Source organism: Antechinus flavipes, chromosome 6, assembly GCF_016432865.1.
Source record: "Antechinus flavipes isolate AdamAnt ecotype Samford, QLD, Australia chromosome 6, AdamAnt_v2, whole genome shotgun sequence".
Taxonomy (NCBI): Eukaryota; Metazoa; Chordata; class Mammalia; order Dasyuromorphia; family Dasyuridae; genus Antechinus; species Antechinus flavipes.
Window position 1 is genome coordinate 151,314,421 of NC_067403.1, and position 25,890 is coordinate 151,340,310.

The window sequence follows — 25,890 nt, forward strand, 5'->3', positions numbered from 1 at the left end:
TCAATTTTGATGTCTTGAAGTAGGCATGGTACTTCCCAGTCCCCTGGGCTTTGCTAGGCAGGATTGTTTAGTGCAAAATCTGTCCTGAAGACAGATATCTGGTTGAGGTGACCTCAAAATTCATGCCTGTTGCTACTGCTGCTGCTAATCTTTATTTTTGTTAGATTAGTAGCTTTGCTGATATAGTGGAATAATCACTAACTGTAACATCAGAACCTGGATTCAAATCTTGCCACTTAAACTCTATGGGCCTCAGATTCCTCATGTGTATATTTGGGATTAGACTAGATGATCTCAATAATTTCTTCCAGCTCTAGATCAGTGGTCCTAAAATTAACTCTAAGATCACATTTCATGAAGATTTTAAATTAAACTTACTCTCATTAGTAAACTTTCAAATGGCTCCTTTCCTATTTTAACACTTGTGAAGAATGGTCTTCCTTTTATTATTCACTTGATCTTTACCTTCCACATAAAGCACTTATAAACATCCCTACTTAGCTCACAGTCTGATAGCAGTATTGTATCCGGAGGTCAAATAAACTATTCTCATAGTCAAGCTCAAGATGCTTGGAGAATGGATATTCAAATGAGTAAGGAATATTAAAGAAGGATTTCAGAAAATCTTTTTGGTTTAAACCTTTTGCCAAAAACTTTTTTGAAGTGTATGGTCCAGTTTTATGACTCTCTTAGCATGACAATTCCAAGAACCATCCTCATGATAATATATCATAGATATGGAGAGGAAAATGCTGGTAAATATTTAACAATTACTTGGACTGGGGTGGTGGGGTAGGGGAGATGTACATAAGACACTCTTTAACATTACTAACAATTTTTTCCTATCACTTTAGTAAGTCTAGACAATCAACAAAAAAGTCCTGATTTGTAGGGTTGACAATTTCTAAAGTATAAATACTTACACTGAAAATTTAACAACTGGCTTTCATGATTTAGCAAGAGTTGGCTCTCATACATAACAGGATGCATTTATAGAAAGTTATTGAATTGTATACTTAAGAACTCTAAGCTTTATTCTTTTTGTTGATTGGACCTTTTTGTTTGTTTATTTATATTGATAACTTAAAAAAATAAATTCAAAGTTCTATTCCCAGATAGTAATAGTGCCTGGGATTGTTATGAGGCTCAATGTGATAATATTTGTAAAGCATTTAGCATAATGCCTGCCACATAGTAGGAGCTTAATAAGTGTTTGTTCCTTTTCCCCCAATTCCTCTCTCTCTTCATAATCTTGGTTCAGTCCAGTCTCTGAATTTTCCTTTCCTCACCCATTAAATGCAAGGTATAAAGCTAATTTCAACAACATGAGTCTTTCATCTTCCTTTGTTTTGTTACCATTTAGGTTTTTTTAGATAAAAGTTATAAGTCATACAGAATCATAGTATTTGGAAGCTAGAAAAGCTGAAGAGATTTTTCTATAGCTCCTCCAAGACTAGTTCTTTCATTTTATCAGAATTTCACACTGCAATCCAGTCTCTGTGAGAATGTTGTATTGATGACAGAAGTCTCTTTAAAAACAATCTAAAATGTATTGAGGCATTTCTCATGTTGGAATTCAATAACAAACATTTATTAAGCACATACTATGCACTAGGCACTCTACTAAATTCTAGGCACACAAAGAGAGACAAAAAACAGGCCATCTCTCCAGGACATCACAGACTAATGGAGGAGACCACTTGAAGACAACTATGTACAAGCAAGATATATGCAGAATAAATAAGAGCATGAATAAAGTTAGAGGAGAAGGAGAAAATGAACCTCAAGCCAATTCCAACCCACCTAGTACATCTTCTGTCCATGGAAGTCAGTCAATCAGTGGGGACAGATAAGCTGAATCCAGATAAAAGCCAGGCACATCCTGGCGATAATCCAGTGTGTAAATCAGTCAGGAGGAAGAATGGGCATACTGCCCTTTCGTTAAACCAGAGCATGGTAAGCAGACTCTCCCCAAGGCAAACTGACTCCTTTGGCAGGACTCCAGTGACTGTCAGGCAAGCAGGTCGATTGAGGGCCCGTTGATTTTGAAGAACACACCAGCAATGGTTCAACTTGTGGCTCCCAGGAGCAGGGGTACATATCACTTTAGGTCAAGTGCTGACATTGAAGGAAAGTTTGGCAGCAAATGCCCTGCTGTACCAAGCAAGGTAGATGGGATTACTCTGTGCTTACCCTCCTGTGCTAGTATTGCTACTCAGACAAGTAAGCCATCTGCCTGGGAAAATCAGCTTAGTGGGTAGCTTCTCCCTACCCAGGAAAGAGCCCAAATGTCAGCAGGGCAGTGAGCTGCCCAAAGTGCAGTAGTGAAGTGTGCCCAAGAGAAGTTTGTTCCTGTGGCAAAATTGCTGACATTTGTGATATATATCATGGGGCCATACACATGTTCCTTTACTGGGCCCTCAAGATAACCTCGTGAAATTGGTAAATGGGACCCTTATTATCCCCCTTTTAGATTTGAGGAAACCAATGCTCAGGCAGGGTAGGAGACTTGTTCAAGATTATCCAAGTTCACATGCAGTTAGTAAGTAGCTGAGTTAAAAAGTGAACAAAGTCTGCTGGTACTAAATCTAATAAAGGGAAATTTGTGAAACAAAAATATTCTCTAGTCCTCTGTATCATATAGTCTCACAAAAAGGTTTGGGGCATCCAATAAGTTTGAGGCATTGTCTCAAATACAATAATATTTTGATGTTTCCCTCACAGCACCTTATAAAACCCAAACCCCAGGCACTTCCTATATGTTAGATGGCACAGTGGATGAAGTGCTGGCTTTAGAGTTGGGAAGATCCGAGTTCAAATCCAGTCTCAGATACTTACTAGCGATGTGAGCAAGTCATTTCACCTCTGCCTGCCCCCACTTTCTCATCTATAAAATGGGAAGGATAACTGTACCTACCTCTCAGGATTTAAGGTTCAGATGAGATAATATTATAAAATGCTTTGCAAATCTTAAAGCACTTTATAAATTCTACATAAATGCTGCTGCTGTGTATATGAAAGAACTTTCTTGCACTTCAGAAAATAAAGGGAAATTACTTTGTACTACAGTACAATACATCATAGTCTTTTTCATCAAGAAAATAGTCTTCTGCAGCCCTATCACAGAGATCCAAGTCAGTATTCAGATCTAGAGGAGCAGTTTTTCCAGCAGTTAATACAATGCCTGGTGCCTAGGAAGCTTTTTCTTCAAGGATCTATTATATTTCCTATAAATTAAAAATATTCATCAAAAGCCACAATTAAATAAGACTGTCTTTTCCTGGAAATTACACAGGAGCTTATAGAGAGAGTGCAGCTATAGTCAATAGAGTGCTAGTCATGAAGTCATAAAGCTCTGGCATCAAATCCCATTTCTGACACTGTTGGACCACAGGCAAGATACTTAACCTCTCTGATTCTTAATTTCCTCCTCTGTAAAATGAGAATACTAATACCTACTAGTACCTACCTCACAGGGTTATTATGTGGCTTCAGTGACATAAATGATATAAAGAGCTCTGTGAAATTTAAAGCACTATGTGCCAGGTATGTCAGGGGAAGAGCTTTCTTCAGTCTTGGAGACTATCCCAGCATCCAGTATTTACCCAATGTGAGCACCATGATACATGCATTTATTACCCACTTACTATTCTTCAAATACTATTTTAGGATTATAGATGTATATGTGTATATCTCCATGCTTTATTGTATTTTTCTTGGAGTGTAAAGAGGAAGAAGGCGGGGAAAGAATAAAGTAAAACATGCACCTCAAGGAACAAAAGAAAGCCTATAAGAAGCAAAAAAAAAAAAAAAAAAAAAAGGACAGCTCTGAACACAATGAATCTTCTCTTATGTCCTCCTGTGCACATAGCAATGTTTTATTTCTTTTTCTATTTTTGTATTTAAATTTAAAATTAATTTAAAAATACGTATCTTTGGTATACCTAGAATGATGAATTTTAAACTTGGTAAATCAGTAAGCTTTTAGGCCCCTCAGACACTTTTCCAAAAAAGGTTACAAATAGAATAAAGATATAGGATTTGTTCTCAAAAATCTTAATAGTGAGATAAAATATATATTAGGGAGGAGAGGCCAAGGACAGATGCTTTGATCCAGGGCAGTTACAGGATTATAAATGGGCTTACAGGATAGTAGATGGTTGTGCCCTATCATTAGCAATGTTATTGCCAAATTAAATATTATTCCCTAAGCAAGAACTAAGAGAGGGGTAGGAGAGGAGAGAGTTCACGTCAGGGCAAATGGCTAAATGCCCACAGCTGTCTAGGCTTGGTGTCCTGGTAGATGGCTAGATGGGTAACATGAAGGAAAGAGAAAGTGTGTGACCTCAGGAAAATCACTTAATCTGCCAACGATTCAGTTTCCTTCTTTATAAAATAAAGGGATGGACCTAGATGGCTTCCGGGGTCTCTTCTAGCTCTAGATCTTTGATCCTATAAATATAATCTGGGGTGTAAAACCCCTGGCAGTAAAGTAAGAATCAACTTATTCTCCAATCCAGGCAGCTTGACCTTGAGAAATGAAGGGAAAAAAAATGAATGCTATTGAGCCATGGACAATCTCTAATTAGAAAGAAGTGACTGAGAGAATATATTATTTGCAATTTTCTCTGGCTATTCTCATTCATATTTCTTTATATCAATTATAATTCTGTAGGCTTCAACCATCATGATAGTGTAAACCACACATAGATAGAGGGATTTTCACTTTTACTTTCAAATGCTTACAGGTACAGGTGAATGAGTACCCTGAGAAGCTGGGACTTTCATCTGAGGTTATCTTTGAAACTAAAATTATGTACAAGCTTCAATTATACTTTTTGAGTTTCTTGGTGATTAGTTTTCTATCTCCTTTGCTTAAGATTTTCTGCCTCAAATGTTGGGAGTTCTTTTAGATTAGTATCTGTCTTTTCCTTAGTTAGAGAATAAAATATATGGGGTATTTGTGTGGAGGGAGGTAGGTGATTTAGGTTTGAAATGGATGAAAAAATAATTGATTTGGGCTGAGTAGGTCAGTTATATAAAGAAGATGTTCATCTTGTTAATAGCAGTGATGATGACTATCTATATTCAAGCTGGTCTTGCTCCAGGGCTTTTGTCCTTTCTAAAACTGACCTCACATCACATGGGTCCAGCCACCTCCTGACCTGCACTTGCTGGAGATGTCAAGAATCAGAGACAAATACCATCACCACTTTGGCCAGACGGTTGAGCATCTCACTGTGCTGCCCAGCTTAGACAAGGCCAACATTGGTCTGGAAAATGCTTGTGAGCCCAGTTACTCTTTTTTGTTGCCTTGCTGCCATGCCAAATATCAAACAGCAAAGTATAATAGTAGCTTTATTTTAAAACATCCTTCCAGCCCTTTCCTAGTTTGATCATCAGTTATGAGAACTTGAATGCCACCTTGACAATTTGTATTTCTTACTGCTGTTTTGACCACCAGGACAAGATGCCCACAGCTTACATAGTACATGAATGAGGATGAAGTCGTTAAGAGGCCAGCTGAATCATCTGTTTGCTCCCAGGCTACCCAATGCATCTTGTATCAAGGAGGGATGGGCTCTTTTTGACTTTTGTACTTTTTCTCCTCCTAAGAATTGACCATTTTAATACTTTCCATGCAGTGAGTCAGCCAATGAGAAGTCAAAGAAGAGGTGTTGAGTATTATATATGGAAACCATTATTTAGATCATTCAAATTAAAAGTGATCCACTTCTTAAGAAAGTATGTACCTTACCATGGCCAAAGTCACCCTTTAGGGAAAATTATGATCTTTTTCTATGCACTAGAAAATCCAACTGCAATTTTCCGTTCTGAACCAGATCATTGGAGTTTGGTGGGGAGAAGAGGGAGGAGTAACAGGAATGTGCCTTTGGAAGGTGCCTATGTTAGTTAACATGTGGCTTCTTCTCTGCTTGTAGGTAATTCAATTGCAATCTGGGCTGGAAGCCAATGTGGAGTTCCAGGGCGGTCTGGCTATTGATATTTCAGGTGCAATGGAGTTCAGCTTGTGGTACCGTGAGTCTAAAACTAGAGTGAAAAATCGGTGAGTGTGCTCACATATACTGTGATCAGAAAACCATAGAAATTAAATATTAACTTCTTCTCAGGATTTTAAGTACACATAGGTATGCCTTTTGAAAATATAATTAATCAATAGTTTTATCACTTTCTCCAACTTAAGAAAAAAGTCAACATTTAAACTCAAAAGATTAAATAAACTTTTAAGAAATAAGACCTCCTACCTCCTATTTGTCCCTTCAAAGTCTCCTCTGCCGAATCTTCATCAGGCATACCCAGCAAGTGTGGGTGTTCCTTAAAACTCTGACCTATATTTTCTTTTTTCTCCTACTTTTCCCCATATTTCACTTGATGATCTTATAGACTCCCATAGATTTAATTATCATCTCTGTGCTGATTATATTCAATATACTTATCTCACTTTTATACCTCTCTTAGTTTCTAGACTCATTTTTTTCCAATTGACACTGATCATGTCTAAATCTAAATTTATCTTCCTCTTCAATCCTTTCCCTGTTACTGTGGAGGGCATCATCTTCCTCTTCACCAAGATTTAAAACCTAAGTGTTATCTTTCAGAATATCTCCCATAGGCACTTTCTTCTCTCTTCTGCCTTCACACTAATGAAGGCCTTTCTTATCTTGTACCTGAGCTATTGTAATAGTCTTTTAGTTGGTTTCCCTACTATAAATTTCTTCTTATTACAATCCATTCTCCACTCAGCTATCATACTGATTTTCCTAAAACACAGACTTAGCCATGTTAAAGCCACCCCTCCTTTCAATAAATCCAATGATTCATTATCATTTCTAGTATCAAATGAAAAATTTTCTCTTTTTTACAAAAATTTTAAATCATTCACAATCTAGTCCTTTTCTACCTTTTCAGTCTTCTCACACCTTACCACATTTCCCACATACTATGTAATTCAGTAACACTGGCATCTTTGCAATTTCTTGCACTAAACAGTCTAACTCTTGCCTCCATACATTTTCTTTTTTTAAAATAAATTTATCATTTATTTATTTTTTAACATTTTTTCTTTTTATATATTGAGCTACAAATTTTCTTCCTCTTTCCAAACCTTCCCCAACCCACTAAAAAGCAAGCAAATTATATCAATAATACATGTGAAATAATATAAAACCTATTTCATATTGCCAAAAAAAAGTCCAAAAAGTTAGAAAGCGAGAAAATTATACTTCAATCTGCACTCAGCTTACCAGTTTTCTCTCTGGAGATAGTACTTTTTTTTATTATGAGTCCTTTGGAATTTCTTTGGATCAGAATAGTCCAATCTTTTATATTTAATCATCCTTAAAACGTTGCTATTACTGGGCTCAGTGTTCTCTCGGTCTTTTTCACTTCATTTCTTATAGCACAGTAGTACTTCATCACAGTCATATGCCACAACATGCTTAGCCATTCTCTCAATTTTTCATTCTTTGTAACCACAAAAAGAGCTGCTATCCACATTGTTGTACATAGAGGTAATTCCCCTTTTTCTTTTATCTTTTTGAGTTACAGACTTAGTAGTAGTATTGCTAAGTCAAAGGGTATGAGCAGTCTTTTTTGCTTCTTGGACATAATTCCAAATTATTCTCCAGAATGTTTGGACCAGTTCAGAACGCCAGTGGTAATTTACAGTATATCTACTTTCCATCTTACCCTCCAGCTTTTGTCATTTTTGATAGATGTGAGGTGGTACCTTAGAGTTATTTTAATTTGCATTTTTCTAATCAGTAATTTAGAGCATTTTATCTTGTGATTCTTGGTAGCTTTGATTTCTTTTTCCAGAAACTGCCTCTTTATATCTTTTGACTATTTATCAGTGGTCATAGTGTGCTGCAGTATGAAGTGGCACCCATTCTCATGTCACAGATCTTGTCTGCAGATCTCCTAAATTGTCTTAGGCTGGAAAAACATCTCATTCTGACTTCTTGTTAACTCTGCAGCTCTAAAATTTGATTTGAAGAGTTATTTTAAAGTTGTTTGGAGGGGAATGTTGCTAGAGTTTAGCTGAGTTGCTGCCTATACTCCTTCATCTTGATTCTACCAGCTGTGTTTTTTAATTATAAATTTTAATATCATATCTGTATGTGACCAGGAGAAATCATATAGTCCATATTCCTGCCCTTATTCATGACAATATATAATTCATCTCAATCAGCTGAAAATATATTCCAGTTTTAAAGCATGTTATACAATAAGTCAATTAATAACTATTTATTCAGCATCAGGAAAAAACTAACATGAGATAATCCCTGCCCTCAAGTAGCTTACATTCTATTAGGGGAGATAACACATATACATTTAAGGAGATATATAATTTATACAAAAACAAATATAAAAGGCAGTTAGGGAAAAGAAAGATCTAGAAAGGCCTCACTTAAAAGGTCTTGTTTGAACTGATTTTGATAGAACCAGAAATTCTAAGTGATGAGGTAAAAAAGAATTGCATCACAGGCCTGAGGGACAGTTTCTGCAAAGATGAAGGGCTAGGAGATGTGGTCATTTTTGAGGAGCTGAAGGTTAGGCCACTTTGGTTTGACCACTGCGTGACAGAATGGAGGTCAATCTCTTCTACAAAATCAATCAGTTTTTACCAAATCACTGCCAGGAAATTCCCCTACACAGCCAAACATATGATTTATATTGCATATTATTATTCTTCTATAAATACTTGCTGGAAATAGTTAACTTTTAATTTCTTTAATTGATATGTACTTTCATGGTTTTAAAGATGACTTTGACATCTTATCAACCTTCTCCTTACCAGGCAAAAGGATCCCAATTCTTTTACCTTTGGTTTTTTAAGAAGATAGATTTGATTGGATTCTAATAACAGTTCTTTATATTCTGGATTTAAAACATATGTGTGTGTGTGAGTGTGTGTGTGTGTGTGTGTGTGTGTATACACACATGTATATATACATGTATATAAGATCATCAGTATGATTATTTTCCATATTAGTTTTCTGAATGGAAGACTCATAGTTACATGGACCGTAGAAGTCATCTAATCTAAATTGCACCTAAGCTATCAATTCTACCTACAAAGTTTCCAACAAGTAAATTTTGCCAAGAATGCTTAGAAAAAGCTCATGACATGATGTAGATAGATAGTAGAATCTAAAATTATATCTATTTTAAATAGTGAGCCTAGGATTTAATAGTTTTCCCAAAGCAAAATATTTACCTTTAAAAGAAATACTCTGCTTGGGGTTGCCAAAAGGGGTCACTACACCTCCAATTTTCTCCAAAAATTACTAGAAATGAGATATGAGAAAAGAACAGGCCACCAGAGGGCACAACAAGACATCTCTTTTTTGGGAAGATTTTCTATGTAGATCTTTCCAAAGTTCTTTGCTTTAGGATGAAGTGGAGATAAGATGGTGGAAAAGAGGAAAGTCATTGCCTGAGGTCTCCCCAGTTTCTCCTAAATCTCTTTATTTTGGAAGTAATAACTGAAATATAATAAAAGACAACAGAATATTTGACCACATCAATAGAATTTACCAGACATCCATTTTCTTTAAAACAATCCATTCTGTCCCTACTTTAGAAAGTTGAAAAATGAATGACATTTTATACTTATTCAAATATCAATTGCTATTCAGCATTTAAACAAAACAAAACAAAAAAACAGATCCAAGTGACTATTCCCAAGAAGCAATTTTATATCAACTCTAACTACACACTTATTAGAGAAGGTGACGGCTAAAAAAAGCTTACCTTACCATGACCTTGGTCTAATCCTAGCTTTACTGAAAGGCAAAAAGCCAGAACAGCTAAAAAGATTTGTGGGCTCCCATTGATAGATTAACACCAAGAACAGTCTGTCCCATAAAAGTATGAACAAACCAATTCTTCTTGTAAAAATCTTCCCTCAGGGAAGACATCAGCAAATGCTGTTTTAGGAGACACCAAGGGACTTTCTATATATATCACAGGAAGACACAAAATCTCATGTAAATGCTCAACTGATCAGGGAACCCCTTTTATTAGTGCTCCTACAGAAATGTCTGTCCTTTTTACAAGTTCAATAAATGAATGAAGAGTTCTCCTCAGAATCAAAACTCAAATAACAAATATTTATTAAGTACCTATTATGTGGAAAGCTAAGTACTGGGGACACAAAAACAAAAAATGAAAACAATACTTGCCCTCAAGGAGCTTATATTCTATCAGATCAATATGCCCTGTCTCTGAAACATACTAATTTTGTAATCCTTGCCCAAGCCCCTCAACCTCTCAATGTTCCAAGCAACTCTGACATTAAGATGCTAAAACTGCTAAACTACATTGGTAGGGTATGGTTCCTCATTGAGAATTGCCTAAATCTATGAAATCAATTAATCAACAAGAATTTATTAAGCACGTATTGTGCTAGAGTGTGGGATACAAAGAGAAAGAATAATACTAATCCTATTCTAAAAACACTTACATTCTCTTGAAATTACAAATCTGGTCAATAATAATTCTTGAGTCTGATAAGAATGAGATATATAGCCTTTCATGTAGTTTTCCCATACTCAGCAATTAGTTCCCTTTCCCTGAAATTCCCACAGCTGGGATTTGGCCCATTTTTAAATGGCTTAGCATTAAAACCCTGTCAGTGGTGGAGGAAGAGAAGCCCCACATTTATTTTAAAAGCTCCCTTTCCCATTTTCCATGAGTCTTGGCTGTGGTCATCATGATACATTTTAATCACAGCTCTATTAAGACATCCTTCACCAACATCCTTTCCTTCTGGTCATTAAAGGCTGAATTCTTAAAGTTCAGAAGAATTTATAATTGCTTGTGGGGAATGATTGAAAGGGAGATGAGAAAGGGATAGCAGAGAATGAGATGAATGGATAGTGTCATGGAGATAATGACCATAAGCTTGGACAGACTTTGGGAGATAGCAGAGATAGCAGAAGAGCCTGGCATAGAGTCATGAAGTGTCAAATACAACTGAACAACTAAAGAACGAGTTTTGCTGCTGAGTATTAAGTCCTGTTTTCTTAATCTTTAGGGTGGCTGTAGTAGTGACCGGGGACATCACAGTGGATGCTACCTTTGTGAAGGCTGGCCAAGAAGCCAGTTTTGAAACAGAAGCAGGACTGGAGTTTATATCCACAGTACAGTTTTCGCAGTATCCCTTCTTAGTCTGCATGCAAATGGATAAACAGGAGGCACCCTTCAGGTAAGAAGCAAGAAAGATTTTCATTGCCTTGGTTCCATAGTTGTGAATTCATAGATGTTGCACAAAAACTCTCTCAAAGTATATCTCATCGGCTCCAGCATGGCAACTTACATTCTTAATGAGTGGTCTAGTGGAAAGAGAGACTAAGTGATTTTTGTGCAGAGTCACACAGTCAGGACAATGGGTCACAGGTAAGACTTGGTTTTGGGTCTTCCTGAGTAAGAGACCAGTTTTCTATTCAGTACACTACACTGAAATTTACACAAGAAATTTCGATTGTTTTGATTGGTTTTAGAACTAAAGGTCAAGTGGGTTCTCTACAAAGTATCTAGCAACTCCTCTAAGGAACATGAACTTCCTTGGAAGAGAAGAAGGCATTGGTTAGTTCTGTGGTTGAAGGTAAAGCCTTGGACTTAACTGATTAACTGATTACAGTAATTAGTTTTGTAGATGGGGAATATCCTTATTAACTTCTAAAGATCTTAATAAGGAAATCAAAATCGGATTTTCCATCCCCCAAAAATGGAATTGTTCATTCTTTACTGTGATATGCCTCATAGCTAAGACATGCACCTGTGAGTTATATTTTAAGTCAAGTTATAAATTTCGGTGGAGAGGAGAAAAACATTCCTAATTTTCTAAGGAAAAACCCTGGGTAAACTGCTTAATTTTTCAGAGCTCTAAGCCAAAGGTATCAAATATGCACATTTGACCTCTGAATCAGATTAAAATGTGATTGGGAAATGTTCAGCAAAAATAAATGAATAAAATAGAACATAGATAATGTTAATATGTGATTCACTAAGTCAATATTTGGCCTGAGGGGATTCAGGTTCAGTGCCATCCTCTGTTTCTATGGGAGCTGGACACTAGTGCTCTAGGTACTGTTCCCAGATTATTGGAGGCAGAAAGTGGAAGGACCTACATAGGGAGTTTCCCCAACCAGAATAGGAATTCTCTATATCAGGGAATGTTCAGCCCTTCTTCATGTTCTAGTTTTCTAGAAGCCCTAGCAGCTGGGCTCTTTAAATTGATAGGGTCTATAAGCTTTTCCTTTTTTTCTCCTTTGTAACCCAACCTTTGATTCTGGACTTTTGGACTAGACTTGTGGCTTCACTGGAATAGTTATCTCCAGTAAGGAAATTCCCCCTAAGGTAAATGAGCACTTGGAGAAAAACTTTACAGTATTAGAGAAATGCTTGGAAGCTCTGAGAAAATGGATATCATTAAATCCAAGGATTTTCAATCTACAACTAGAATGTGCCTGAAAGGTTAGCTAGCTCAACTTTCTTATTGCGCTGATGAGGAAAATGAGGATCAAAGAGTGTCAGTGACAGGGTCACACAGCCAGAATGTAACAGAGGTGAGATCCAATCCAAGTTCACCAATGTCAAAGTCAACTTTGTATCTGCTGGCCCAGGTTGCCTTGCTATTGTGCTTCTTGGGAATATTGAATGCAGTAGTTCCACTGCTCTTGAGACTGGGACCAGTCTCTCTTTTATTTTAAACTCCAAGTAAGGCAAGCCTTTTATGTTTAAATTTAATGGATATTCTTCAATAGCAGTTATAGAGGTTCTCCTAATTCACCTAGATAAGGAGAATGAGTTAGGCAGATATCAGGATCAGGGCAATTATAAGCATGGATTTAACTATAATTTTTACAGGGTAAAAAGAGACATTATAAGTAAAACATTGTCCCTTGGCACTTTGTTTTGGTGTGAATTTCTTTTAAGTATGTTAAAAATAACAACAAAAAAAATAGCTAAGTGGTGATGGTCAACCCAGCCAAGCAAGCTGGTTCAGAATTCTGCCCAAGAATTTCCAAAAACTAGAGCCCTAGGGCTCAGAATAGTATTCTTGAGAGTAGGACACCTAGCTAAAAATGAGGAGCTCAAAGAATGAGGGTGAAGAAACACGAGAGACCTCAAAGCTCTGAAGCATTCCAATACTTGGAAAGAGTATATGTCTGCATATATTGTCAAGGAAGGAAAGGGAAAAACCAGTCCTTTCTTGATGATTTATTTCATATATTGATATTCTGAGAGATAACAAGGCATATTGAGTAGACAACAAGACCTAGGTTTATGCCCTACCAATCTGCATTAGTAATGGGAGTTTCCCTTTGTATATTTTTGTATACATAGTTATACCTGTGTATATATGTATGTAATAGTGTAGTAGGACTATTTCTCTCTCTCTCTGTATATATATATATATATATGTATATATATATATTATATATATATATTATATATATGTGTGTGTGTGTGCGTTTGTGTGTGTGTGTATTTATTTGTACAAATGTACACACTTGCACATATTACATACATACTTGTATATATGTATAGCACTTTAAGATTTGCAAAGTTCTTTACATACATTATCTTATTTGATACAACAACCTTGGGAAGGTAGGTACTATTAATCTCCATTTTACTGCTGAAGGAACTGAGATAGAGAGAAGTTTTATGACTTGCTCAGGATCAAACCAGCTAGTAAGTATCTAGGTAGGATTCAAACTCAACTCTCCTTTTCTCCAAAACCACCCCACTTCAAGATCCAATTCAAAGAAAAGAAAAAAGATACTTTATCCCAAATCACTTTGGAATTGAAACTTCAGATCTGAGCTCTACAACCTAAATCAATATATGGTGGGGATGGAGAGTGAGCAGAGGCATCTATGTGCATGTTGGCATGTAACTTTAATGTGAATTTTACAGGCGGTACGTGACTAAATATGAAAGACTTTCTACGGGCAAAGGCTATGTTTCCCGAAAAGGAAAAGAAAAGCTATTCCCAGGATCTGAATTCCCTCTTCATCAAGAGAACTCTGACATGTGCAAGGTGGTCTTTGCTCCTCAGACCGAGAACTCTTCAAATGGCTGGTTTTGAATCTGATGCCTGATAGATTTCACTTGAATCTGTATGTCTTTGTGGGAGGCACAGGGTGGCAAGGCCCAGTACCTATTCACAAAGAGCACAATGTTTACATGTTTACGTGTATTTAAGATTTTTGTAAAAAGATATGGGAGAAAAATAACTGAGTCAGTCAGTTCTGGTGGTCCCTCAATGTTATTTTGGATCAAAGAACCACAAAAAGGATGATACTTTCCACATCATTTCTGGTTTTCTAGAACTTTTCCTAATACTCATTTGCTCTTGGCCCGCCATAAGAAGAACTTTACTACAAGCAGATGTTCTATTTGTAAATGCACTTACAAGGTGTCAGTTTTTCAAGCAATTTTCAATTAAGATAACATAAAACTTTTTCTTAAAGACATGTTAAATTCCAACTCTTTTTTTTTTTTTTTTTAAGGAATTATCCAATCAAGAAGGAACAGGCTGCTGTTTTTATAAGATTTTTTTGTGGCCTATTTCACTAATTAATATTTATCTGTTTGGTTCTTGTTTGTTTTTTTATTTAAAACATTATGGGTACTAGGCATATAGAGCTAAATGATGAAGTTTTATGTCTTTGGTTGTCATCCTTTATTCCTTTCATAAAACAATGGACAGTTTACATTGTCCTCTTAAAAGGAAATCCTTTTACATTAGTCCTTTTGATTTCATTGCTTCACTTGATTTTGTCCACAACATCCTGCATCTATCTGCTTCTTTCCACTCACATAGAAACCACACTGGTTTAAAAGACCCTTATTGCCACTTGCCTGTCTTTCAATAGCTCCCAATTGGACTCCCGGGTTCTAGTCTTTCCCTTCTCCAATTGATCTTCTATGAACTATCACAATAATTTTACTGAAACTCGGGTCTAATCAGGATCATGTAACTACTTACCTCTCAGATTGTTAATGGCTCTCTAGAATAAAAAGCAGATAATTTAGTTTGGCACATAATGCCCTTTACCATCTAACTCTGAATGTCCAAACTCAGTGTGGAACTTTTCAAACACTTTGTATTACTCTATGCACTATTTTCCAGCCAAAAAGGCTTATTATTTTCTCAACTCAGGATCCCATCTTCTACCCTATACCTTTTGCATGGTCCCCCTTCTTCCCAAGCCTGGAACGCACTCCCTCCTGGCCTTTGCCTCATCTTGCTAAGGACTCTTAATTTCCTTCCAGGCTTACCTCATGTGCCTCCTCCTATGAGAAACATTTCCTAATTTTCTTATTAGTGCTGTCTCCTTCTTCAGATTATCTTGTCTTTGTTTATATGTTTATTTGTATCCCCCAATAGTATGTAAGCAATTTAAAAGCAGGGCCTATTTTTTTCATTTTTTTCTTTAAATTTCCAGATCCCAGAATAGTGCCTTAGGTGTTTATTAAATGTTTGTTTAATCTAATTAAATTGACAGCAGTTTGCTGCCACAAGGTGCAGACTAACAAAACTGGTCAGAGAATTCACTTTCTTATACATATGAACTATAGACATCAGAAACTGAAAAAGCTGGATTGCTGGACAATGGGACTAGAAAATGAATTATCTGTCTCTATAAGAATAAAAAGGAAACATTAACTGGTCTCTTTCTTTCTTTGTAATTTTAATAAACTCCCCATGTATTCAGTGATGGAAAAACACAGCCCCAACACTGGGATTTCAAAAATGGTAACATGAAGCATTCTTGACAACCAATGGAATTCTGTATTAGTGGATGAGCATTTAGCCATCAGGTGACTCCAGGATCTAATAAGCTGATCTTACTCATCAATTTCTGAGACTACTACTCTCATCCTGAAATGTAAATTCTGCAAAGGTCTTTATGTTTCTCAAAAAGAAAATTACCTATTCCTTAACTCCTTTTCTGACTCAGCAGCCAGTCCGGTTCATCAGTCTAAAAGAGTGTGGTTCTTATGGATTTACCCAGTCAGAACTGAGTTCTGCTGTAAAATCCATATCTTCTCTGAACCTGCTTAGTTTCATTGAGTGTTGTCCATCTTAGTCAATCTTGGAATAATGGCACCCTCTCCCCAGAGGTACAGACAAACTTGCTTAACTATATGCAGTGCTTCATAGAGTCATCAATTTGGATGCGGAAGTATCCTCAAAAGTCATCTAATTCATTTTACAGATGAGGAAACTGAGGCTCAGAGAAGTAATTTATTTGAGGTCATACAGGACCAAGATTCAAAATTAGTTAACTCTGCTTAGGAACCCTTCACAAGGGGAGAGGAGCAAACAAAATAAAGGGAGAGTGACTATTCTAGTTACTTTCAATGCCTATCATACAACAGGCATCTAATAAATGCTTATTGATCAAATTATACATATTTAGAATGAGGTGTGACTTAATATATATATGAAAACCCTTTTGGATTTTTTTTTTACTTTAAATCTTTTATTTTTACTTAGAGATTAAAGCACTATTTGAATTCTCTGCAGTCTATAAAAGTCTTAGGACCAATAGAATCCAAACCATAGAGCACTTTTTGTCTAGATAAATGAGATCTAGATTAAACAGAAGCTGAGTGCAAGTCCTTCGACACTACAGCCCGTTACCCCTGTGCCAAATCCACTGCTCAAATAATTCAAAAAAAGAAATATGGTTTTAAAAATGAAGAAAAAGGAATTGGTAGTGGTGGTGGTGGTGGTGGTGGTGTGTGTGTGTGTTGGAGGTGGGGTAGGGCAGGAAAGTAAGAAGAGCAATTATCCCTCACCTAAAATTAGAAATCAGAGGACTCAGTGTAATAAGAAAGCTCTGTTCTTTGGAAGAAGGAGAAGGCAGAAACATATGTTTCTATATTTTTAAAATGGGAATAATAAGAATTTGATTCAAAATAGCAGTTGTAGTGTTCTGGAATCTTCCTTCAGGCTATCCAGGGAACTGTCTAGAGGAGCTGAGGTAGGGCCAGAAAGTGCTGATCTAGCATTAAGGGTGGGGGTATGGTGGAAGGATTAAATTACTCCTTGGGAGAATTTGGATCAACAAATGATACTTAGCATTTATTTATAAAATGTTCAAGGAAACAAGATCACCAGAGTCCAGTGTGAGCCTTACTTCTGTTTTAATAGAAAAACAAGGAGCAAAGAGAAATGAAATGGTTTTTACCAAGATCTCAGAGATATCCCATGCCAGAGCAATGCTAAAAATGGTCATTCTGGACCTGATCCACAGTCCTGTCAGCTTTAACCATTGGATTGGGATCAGGGCCAATTCATTTCAGTCAATTTTATGTAAAGTTGCTTTGAGTTATTTACAACTATCTAAGGATATTACATAACTAGGTCAAATCAGCACAGTTGTTAGAATTTTCAGTGTGATTATATCTTAGATATCAGCAAAATTGAGTCTTTATCTTATATATTGATTTCTAGCCAATAAGTGATTAGAGCCACATATAATCATTACAGTGGAGGCATAGGATATTTCATCTGAAATCAGGAAGAGCTGGGTTCAAATTCCATCTCTGATACATACTAGTAGTGTGATCCCAGACAGTCCCTTGATCTTTTAGTGCCCTTAAGACAACTCCCTAAGAATAGTTATGGATCTGGTAAGTTTCTTCAGTAGTAGCTCTTTTTATCAATGAAATTATAGTTAAGAAAATTTTTAAAAATGAGGAAGGAAGGAAGAAGAAAAAGAAAGAAAAGAGGAGGAAGGAAAAGAAGCAAACCAGCATTTTCACTTCTGGAAATTCCAATATTGAATATAAAGGGAATTCCTTAATGAGCAAGGTTATAAGAAATAATAAAGAGTATCTTCATGGTTATATAGTTCCATTTCAATATCTTAATGAAATCATATGAAGAGAAATTACCACCTAAAGTTATATTTCGTGAACTTAGATTATAGGTGTAGAACTGGAAGGCACCAAAGAGGCCAGCCCCTTCATTTTACAGATGATAAAACTGAGACCTGAAGAAACTTAAGTGACTTTCCAAAAATATAGTAAGTGGGAGGATAGCATTGTAATACAGGTTTCTACATTCAACATTCTCTCTTCACTGCATACTGATACCTCTTCCATCTTTCTCCTTCCCATAACCTACTTCTCAATCAATTCTTTCTTTAATCTACAAGTGAGAGTAATTTACTACTTTCCAATCATTTTAGGAGTTTTACAGGTAATCCCTAATTTAGCTACTATTTCCCAAAAGATTTATAGCAGCATGAAGGCTTGGCCCACACTTCTCCAAATCCTACTTATTATTTATCCTTATTACTATCCAAATCCTATTTCTTATTATCCAAATCTACAGTTACTCCCTTTTCTGGTAGAAACCCTGTCCCAGGCCCCAGAAACTTAAAGTCTCTCAATTCCTTTTTCTAACCCTTTAACCTATAACTATACCCATTCTCACCCCTACAGTTGAAGAAAAAGATGAAGTTGACAGATGAATAGAAGCTACTTCCTCCATGGTGGGCAGGACATGTAAAAAAGTCATTTTCCTGCAAACTAGGTATCAGAAAACATTGTCTCATAAAATATATTTTATACATAGTGGTTAGATTTCATATTACTAAGGCATTAAAAATTAGGTGGCTTTTGTAAGCTGCTTTGAGAACCCAACAGCATTTTAAAGATTAATTCTATTGGAAAATATGTTGCAAGTTTCAGGCAACAGACTTTCAAATTAACTTTTGGATAGAACCTATTTATAAGTTGGGGACTTCCTGTATCAAAATTTTTTTTTGCTACAAAGTTATTTTCTTATCTGACATTGTGATTATAAGCCACTGACTTTAGACACTTGCTACTACTTTTGTAGAATAAGGCTTAAACATGTAGAATTTCTCATTCTCAGTAGGCGATAGGGAATCCCTGAAAATGCAGATATAATAAGATCTGTAAACAAGAAAGGTTATTCTGGAAATAATGTGAAGAAGGATTCAGAGGGAGGAGAAATGCAGGTCTATTAAGATGCTATTGGAATAGTCCAAATGAATAGTGATAAAGGCCTTAAAATTACATTTGCAATTATCATTGGATGACAGTGATAGCAATGGGAACCAAAAGAAAAGGATGGATTTGAGAGATATTGTGGAAAGGAAACTAAATACACATAGGAATCAAATAAATATGAGGGAAGTCAGTAATAATGACAAAGTTTCAACATGATAGGCTCTAGGCAGAAACATGGGGGGATTGCTCTATCAGAGGTTCTCAAAATTTCTTATTTCGTGCAACCATTAGTATCTCAGTAAAATACCTAATAATTCTGTATGAGTAGTTATGGTCAAATAAGTATTATGTCCTAACAATTTAATTTGGAAAATTCACATAAATTTTTTTAAAATTAACTTTTAAAATTTCATTCTTAAATAGCCACGATTACTAATAGGATAATGTGCATCAGTTAAGCATTACCCAACTTCTTAAATCTTGGAATCATTTGTTGTTCCCCATTGATTTTTGCAATCACCCAAAACTCAAGTTTCTCAAAGATTTGATAATTGCAAATGGGATTAGGGTTCAAGGAGCTTTAAGTGGATATTAGTCCACTGTGTTTCCCCAGGGTATTCTGCACAGTTGGAAAATTTCTGGGATAGGCAAAAACAATGAGTAATAGGAAAAAATAGAATAAGTCGTTTAGGACACAGACATCAATATGGGGTAGAAAATCCAAATGGAGATTTCTTTTATGCAGTTGGAGAAGGGAGTCTGACGGCAGCAAGAGAGATGAGGGTTAAAAATGTAGACTTAGTGTAATGTTCTTAATTCGGTTTTCTGGAGGTCTTGGAGTAGCCTTCCTTTCAGCAGATTAATCACCACAAGAATAGCCAGGTGTTAAAGTCCAAATTTCTTTATTGTCTCCTTCACCTGGTGCTCAGCTAGCTTTCTTATGGCCTTCAGAGGGGACTTGGTTTCAGTAGAGAAAATGAAGGAAGAGAGCCTGCCATCAAGGTGGTGTGAGATGGGATGAATGAATCTGAGTCTAAGGGCTTGTGCTTCAGCCTCCAGTCCACTTGTCTTCTCTAGCTCTGAATGAATCTGGCTGAGGCCCCCAGCTTATATCCTCTACACTGAGTATAAACCCATCATTATATCACTAGGAAACCATTATTTGTTGTAAGATTAAATCAATCATACTGAATTTGGAGAATCACCAAGAACATGGAGAATCACCATGCTAAACTAGATAACCAATGTCTCATCAATTCTACTGACTTAACACCTTGTAAGAATCCTTGTTTCAGAGTTCTGGCCCGTAACAACTTAGGAGTTCAGATAAACAGCAACAATGATATTCATTATTAGTTACAGAATTGCAGAGATAAAGGCATGGTTGGGAGGGGAATGACAGCAGGTAGAATCTTCATATTCTTTAGCAGTCTTCTATAAAATAGGAATCTTTTGCTGATATGAGATGCTGCAGACAAACATTAGAAAAGGAAAAACTCTAAGGTGTACTTTGATATCACAAGAATATTTCAACATCATTTCAAATGCCAATGTTCTGCTATAAATTAGAGGTGCTGGTCTCTAGAGCATCAACAGATAGCTTACTCTTGGCTTTTCCTCTTTGTAGAAATTACCACTAGTCCATTGACAAGGTTTGTGAGGTTTTTTTTTTTTTTTCTGTCAAAAAGAATGGCTTTACTAAATTTTATTTCCATGTTTGTAAAAGCAACTTTATTTTAAAAACAACAAAACTGTTAACCAAGCATATGATGGGACCAGATCTTCTTGGAGGTCCCTCTTTGTTTCCAACTCTTGGCAAAGTCAGAATTTAATACAACTACCTCAGAGTTTTTTTGGATTTCTTATAGCAATTCTGGCTGGTGTGAGTGCAGTTTGTGCTTTTGTCTTGTTCAAGACACCATAACACTTTCTAAAATTAGGAAATTATATTGCAGATTCTTTTAGTAGGATTTTTTTTTAATTGTTGTGTAAACTAGGAGCAATCCCAGACCCTCTACACAATAGTTTAATACTTTAACAACCATCAAAACCAACCTATACCTACAACTACACCTACATCATATTCAGCAGATTGGGAAAGGCCTTGAATTAGAAAGGTCAAGGTCACCTTAAGCCATCAACAATCTTCTTGATTTTTGTCTTGTCTCTGGACTTTTATGACTCTGGAGGAGAGAGTGAGGCTCACTGCTTTGCCCCAACTTCACTTCATTTAAATTCGGTTCACATGCAAATCAAGATATAGCCCTTGTGATGGTCCTCTGAGAATGAAGAAAAACAATAGCAACAATAAGAGAAGTCAATCAAAATGTTTTAAGTGCTTACTGTAGACTAGGTATTGCACTAAACACTGGGGATACAAAAATAGGCAAAAAATAGTCCCCCTGCCCTCAAGGAGCTTACTATCTAATTGGGAGGGACAACCAGCCAACAAATATGTACAAACAAACACTGTAGAGGATAAATAAGTAAATAATCAAGAGAAGGAAAGCACTGGAATTAAGATGAGTTAGGGAAAACTTCTGATAGATGGAATTTTGGTTGGGAAGCCAAAGTCAGTAGTCAGAACAGAGAAGGGAGTGTTCCAATCATGAAGGAACAGACAGAGAAAATGCCTGGAGACAGGAGGTGAAATATCTTGTTTGTTGAACAGCTAAGTGATCAGTATCACTGGATTGAAGAGTACATGGTGGGTAGTAAGATATAAGAAGAGTAGAAAAGTGGGAGGAGGCTAGATTATGAAAGGCCTTGAATAACAAACAAAACATTTTGTATTTGATCCTGAAACAACAGGGAGCCACTGGAGTTTATATGATCAGACCTATATTTTAGAAAAATCACTTTGTGGGATGAATGAAGGATAGAGTGGAGTGAAGAAAGACTTGAGGCAGACAGACCTACTAAGAAACTCTAGCAATAATTTTAGGGATGAGAAGATGAGGGCCTAAAGTAGAGTGATGGCAATACTAAAGGAAAGAAGAGGGTGTCCTAGAGAGATATTGAAAAGGCAAATTTTTTTAAAGCCTAAACCAACAGATGTTCGCAAGAGATTGGATGTGAGTGAGGAGTGCGAGAGGAGTCCAGGATACTTCTAGATTGCAAAACTGAGGGACTGGGAAGATGGTGTTGCCCTTAATAGGGAACACAGGAGGCAGGGAGGATTTAAGGGAGAAAGATAATGAATTCCATTATGAGTATGTTGAGTTTAAGATGTCTATTGGACATCAAGTTTGAGATGTCTGAAAGGTGTTTGGAGATGCAAGATTAGAGATAGATTTGAGATCAACAACATAGAGTAAAAGGTCATCTTTTCCTTGCTAGGAGAGCTCCAATGAGGGGGAGCTCATTCTCTTCTGAAAGCAGTCTTTTATACCCCTGGATAACTCTCAGTTGATAGAAAGTTGAATTTTCACCCTTAACATCAAACCTAAATGTTTCTCTTGGCAATCAGCAATCATTATTCCAGCTACCATCTTCTCCATCTAACAGAAATTTCTTCCACATGAAATCCATGCAAATATTTAAGGACTTATGGTATAATTCCCAGAGCTTTCTTTTACTTTTTTGGAGAGAAAACAGAGGCACAATAATTGAACAGGTCTGCCACTATATAGGATGGTTTAAGGACTATCTTAAAGGGAGGTAAAGGAATAGGGAAGTCAATGCCAACTAGAACCACAGTTGAAAGATCTCAATGACCTCTGGTGACTAATCTCAGAAAGAGGATTTACTGCCTCTGTGTTTTAGGCAAATCACTTCTTTCCCTAGGCTACAGATTTATTATGTATAAAATGAAGGAATTTTGCTAGATATCCCTGGGATTCCTTCTAACTGGACATCTACAAGTCTCTTATTCTAGTTACCATTCTTAGGTATGCATATTGGTTCCCTTTTCCATTTCCATTCTCACTGGAAATCAAGGGAATGAAATTGTGCTAAAAGCTCCTAGTTGCCTCCTATCCATCTCTAAAGATAACTTCTGATATACTCCTCTGCCCTGAAAGTGTTCAAAAAATATAGTACCATGAAGGAAAAAACACTAGACTTAAAGACAAGGTTTTAAAGACAAGTGTTTTTACCCAACACTGATATCTATTAACTGTGAACTTGAATATGAAACCATGTAATTTCCCTAAACCTTCATGGATTAGCAGATCAAAGGAATAATATAGTTTTTTTTTGTTTGTTTGTTTTTTTACCTATTTTGAACAAAGCATTTGGCAAAATCTCTCATATTATCTTTATGGAAAAGTAGGAAAGATGTGGATTAAACTTTATAGGTAGGTGACTGCATACAGTTAGATAAATTCAAAACTGGTTGATTGACAAACAAAGGGTTTATTGACAGTGACAGTGTCTTTATAGAAGATGATCAGCAGTGGATATCTCTGTGGATCTGTGCTTGATTCTGTGCAATTTAATATTTTTATCAATAGCTTGGATGAATGTGTAGATATCATGAATATATAGAATGCTTATTATGTTGGCAGAGGATATCAAACTGGAAAGGAGAGCTATTACTTTGGATCACAGAGTCAGGATCCAAAAAGACTTTGATAGACAAGAACATTAAGCTGAATTGCTTAAAAAGAAATTTTATAGAGACACTTATATTTGGCTTTAAAAAAATCAACTTCAAAGGTATAAGATGAGAAAGACAAGGTTAGACAACAGTTGTATGGAGAAAAAAAAGTCAGGGAGTTAAGTAGACTGCAAGCTTAGTATGAATTGACAGTACAATAGGGCAGCCAAAAAAGCTAATTTGATCTTTAACTGTATTAAAAGAGAGGCAGAAGTCCAGGACTGAAGAAGTGATAGTCCCACTATTCCCTATTCAGGTCAAACCACATTTGGTATACTATATTCAGCTCTGGGCATGACATTTTAGGAAGTACAATAATAAACTGGAGGATGTCCAGAGGAGAGAGAAAGGATGGGGAAAAGCCTTCAGCATGCCATATGAGGATTCATTGAAAGAAGTAAGGATGTTTTGGATTTTTTTTTAAATTTTGTTAATGACTTTTTTCCTCCACCACAGTCATTTCTCCATCCTTCCTTCCTGGTCCCTCTCTCCATTAAATACTCATATAACAAAGAAAAGCATTTATGTAAAACCAGCAGACTCAGCAACCTTATCAAATAACGCATATTACACATTTATAGTAGGCTCTACTAAGATTTCATCATCAAGAAATGGGGCTGTTTGGACTATAGAAAAGAACACTTCAGAGATGTCACAGTTGTCTCAAAACTCTTGAAAGACTATAAAATGAAAGGAGATTGATTTGTTCTGCTAGCCCCCAAAGAGCAGAAAAAGAGCAAAGAGGTACATTTTGGTTTGTTGCATAGAAAAACTCCCTAATGAGGTGCTTCAAGAAAGACTCAATTGTGCTCCTTAAACATCTTAACTCAAAATAGGGTGCTTGTTGTGGGGAAAACACTTTGCAAACAGTATTATTATTATTCAACAATTGTTATTTTGCATCGGGTTATTCTTAAGACTGTGGTGGGAAATGAAGAGGAGAATTAACAAAGTTTTCTCATTTTCCACAAATGCTCTCTAAATAAGTGACTCTTGAATTGGTTACCTCTCCAGCAGGATAAAGTCACTCGGGACCCAGGGATTTGTGTTCTTTTAAGTCTTGGGAAGCAACGAGATTCGATGTGAACTAGAGGCAGGGTTTCTGCCATGGCTGAAACTTTGGCTTTTTTGTTGTTGTTATTGTTTATAATTAAATTTTATTTCATTTTCAAACAAAAATTTTCCTTGCTTTCCTCCTATCCCCATTGAGAAAACAAGAAGTACAAACTCTCTTGATAAAAATATGTATAGACACAAAAACCAAATATATACATGGGCCACATCTTAAAAAATTACCGTATATACTCAAGTATAAGCCGACCCAAATATAAGCCGAGGCCCCTAATTTTAACCCAAAAACCTGGGGAAACTTATATCAGTAGGTTTAGGTAGCACGCCGGTGCCCGCAGAGGAGGAGAGCGGGTGCTGGTATACGTGTGTAGAGCGGTTGCATTAGTATACAGTCCAGTTACCGACTGTGATACTACAGGAACAGCCGCATCACCATAGCAACGGCCGGCCCTGTAGTATTACAGTCGGGACTTGCGCTATATACTACACAGCAGCGGGGCATTCAAAGGGATATTTACACATGTTTTATCTAGTGACTCGAGTATAAGCCGAGGAGGGGATTTTCTGCCCAAAAATTGGGCAGAAAAACTTGGCTTATACTCGAGTATATACGGTATGTCTCAATCTGCATTTTGAGTCCACCACTCTTCTATTGAGAGGTTAGTGGCCTGGTTTTTTATGAATCCCTTGGAATCTTGATTGTTGTATTAATCAGAATTCCTTAGATTTTTCAAAGTTGATTGTCCTTACAATATTGTTGTTATTATACAAATTATTCTCCTGGTTTTACTTTCTTCATTCTGTATCAGTTCATTATCAGTTCATTAAGTTTTCCCAAGATCCTCTGGAAATAGTTCCTTCATCATTTCTTACAGCATAATAGTATTCCATTACATTCATATACATTTCTCAGCCTGGATGCCTTTATCTGCCTTCTAAATTTTGCCCTCCCTTACTTCTCAGACTTTTCTACTGATGCTTAGGGAAGAGAAGGGTCTGGGCTTGGGGTCATGGTGTTCAGTTGCCCATCCTAAGTCATAAGACAAGGAACTACTGCTCTTAGCGCAGTTAGGGAACCAAATGATGTGGTTAGTGGCAGTGCTGCAGAGAACTGAGGTGTGAGAATCTCTTTCTGGTCAGCATAGGTTCAACATGAAAGAATTCACGAACCTGAAAAGTTTGAT

At 36.4% G+C, this 25,890-nt stretch overlaps 1 protein-coding gene across 1 annotated transcript in view; it reads left to right on the plus strand.

The window, feature by feature from the left end:
• The window catches only part of MTTP (microsomal triglyceride transfer protein), a 65,387-nt gene extending 49,678 nt beyond the window's left edge, over positions 1 to 15,709 (plus strand). The window contains exons 16-18 of the mRNA XM_051967507.1: positions 5,943 to 6,067; positions 11,063 to 11,233; positions 13,954 to 15,709. Coding sequence (XP_051823467.1) covers positions 5,943 to 6,067; positions 11,063 to 11,233; positions 13,954 to 14,125 — 468 coding nt within the window. The 3' untranslated portion in view covers positions 14,126 to 15,709. The remainder of the gene's footprint in view (positions 1 to 5,942; positions 6,068 to 11,062; positions 11,234 to 13,953) is intronic.
• The last annotated feature ends 10,181 nt before the right edge of the window (positions 15,710 to 25,890 follow it).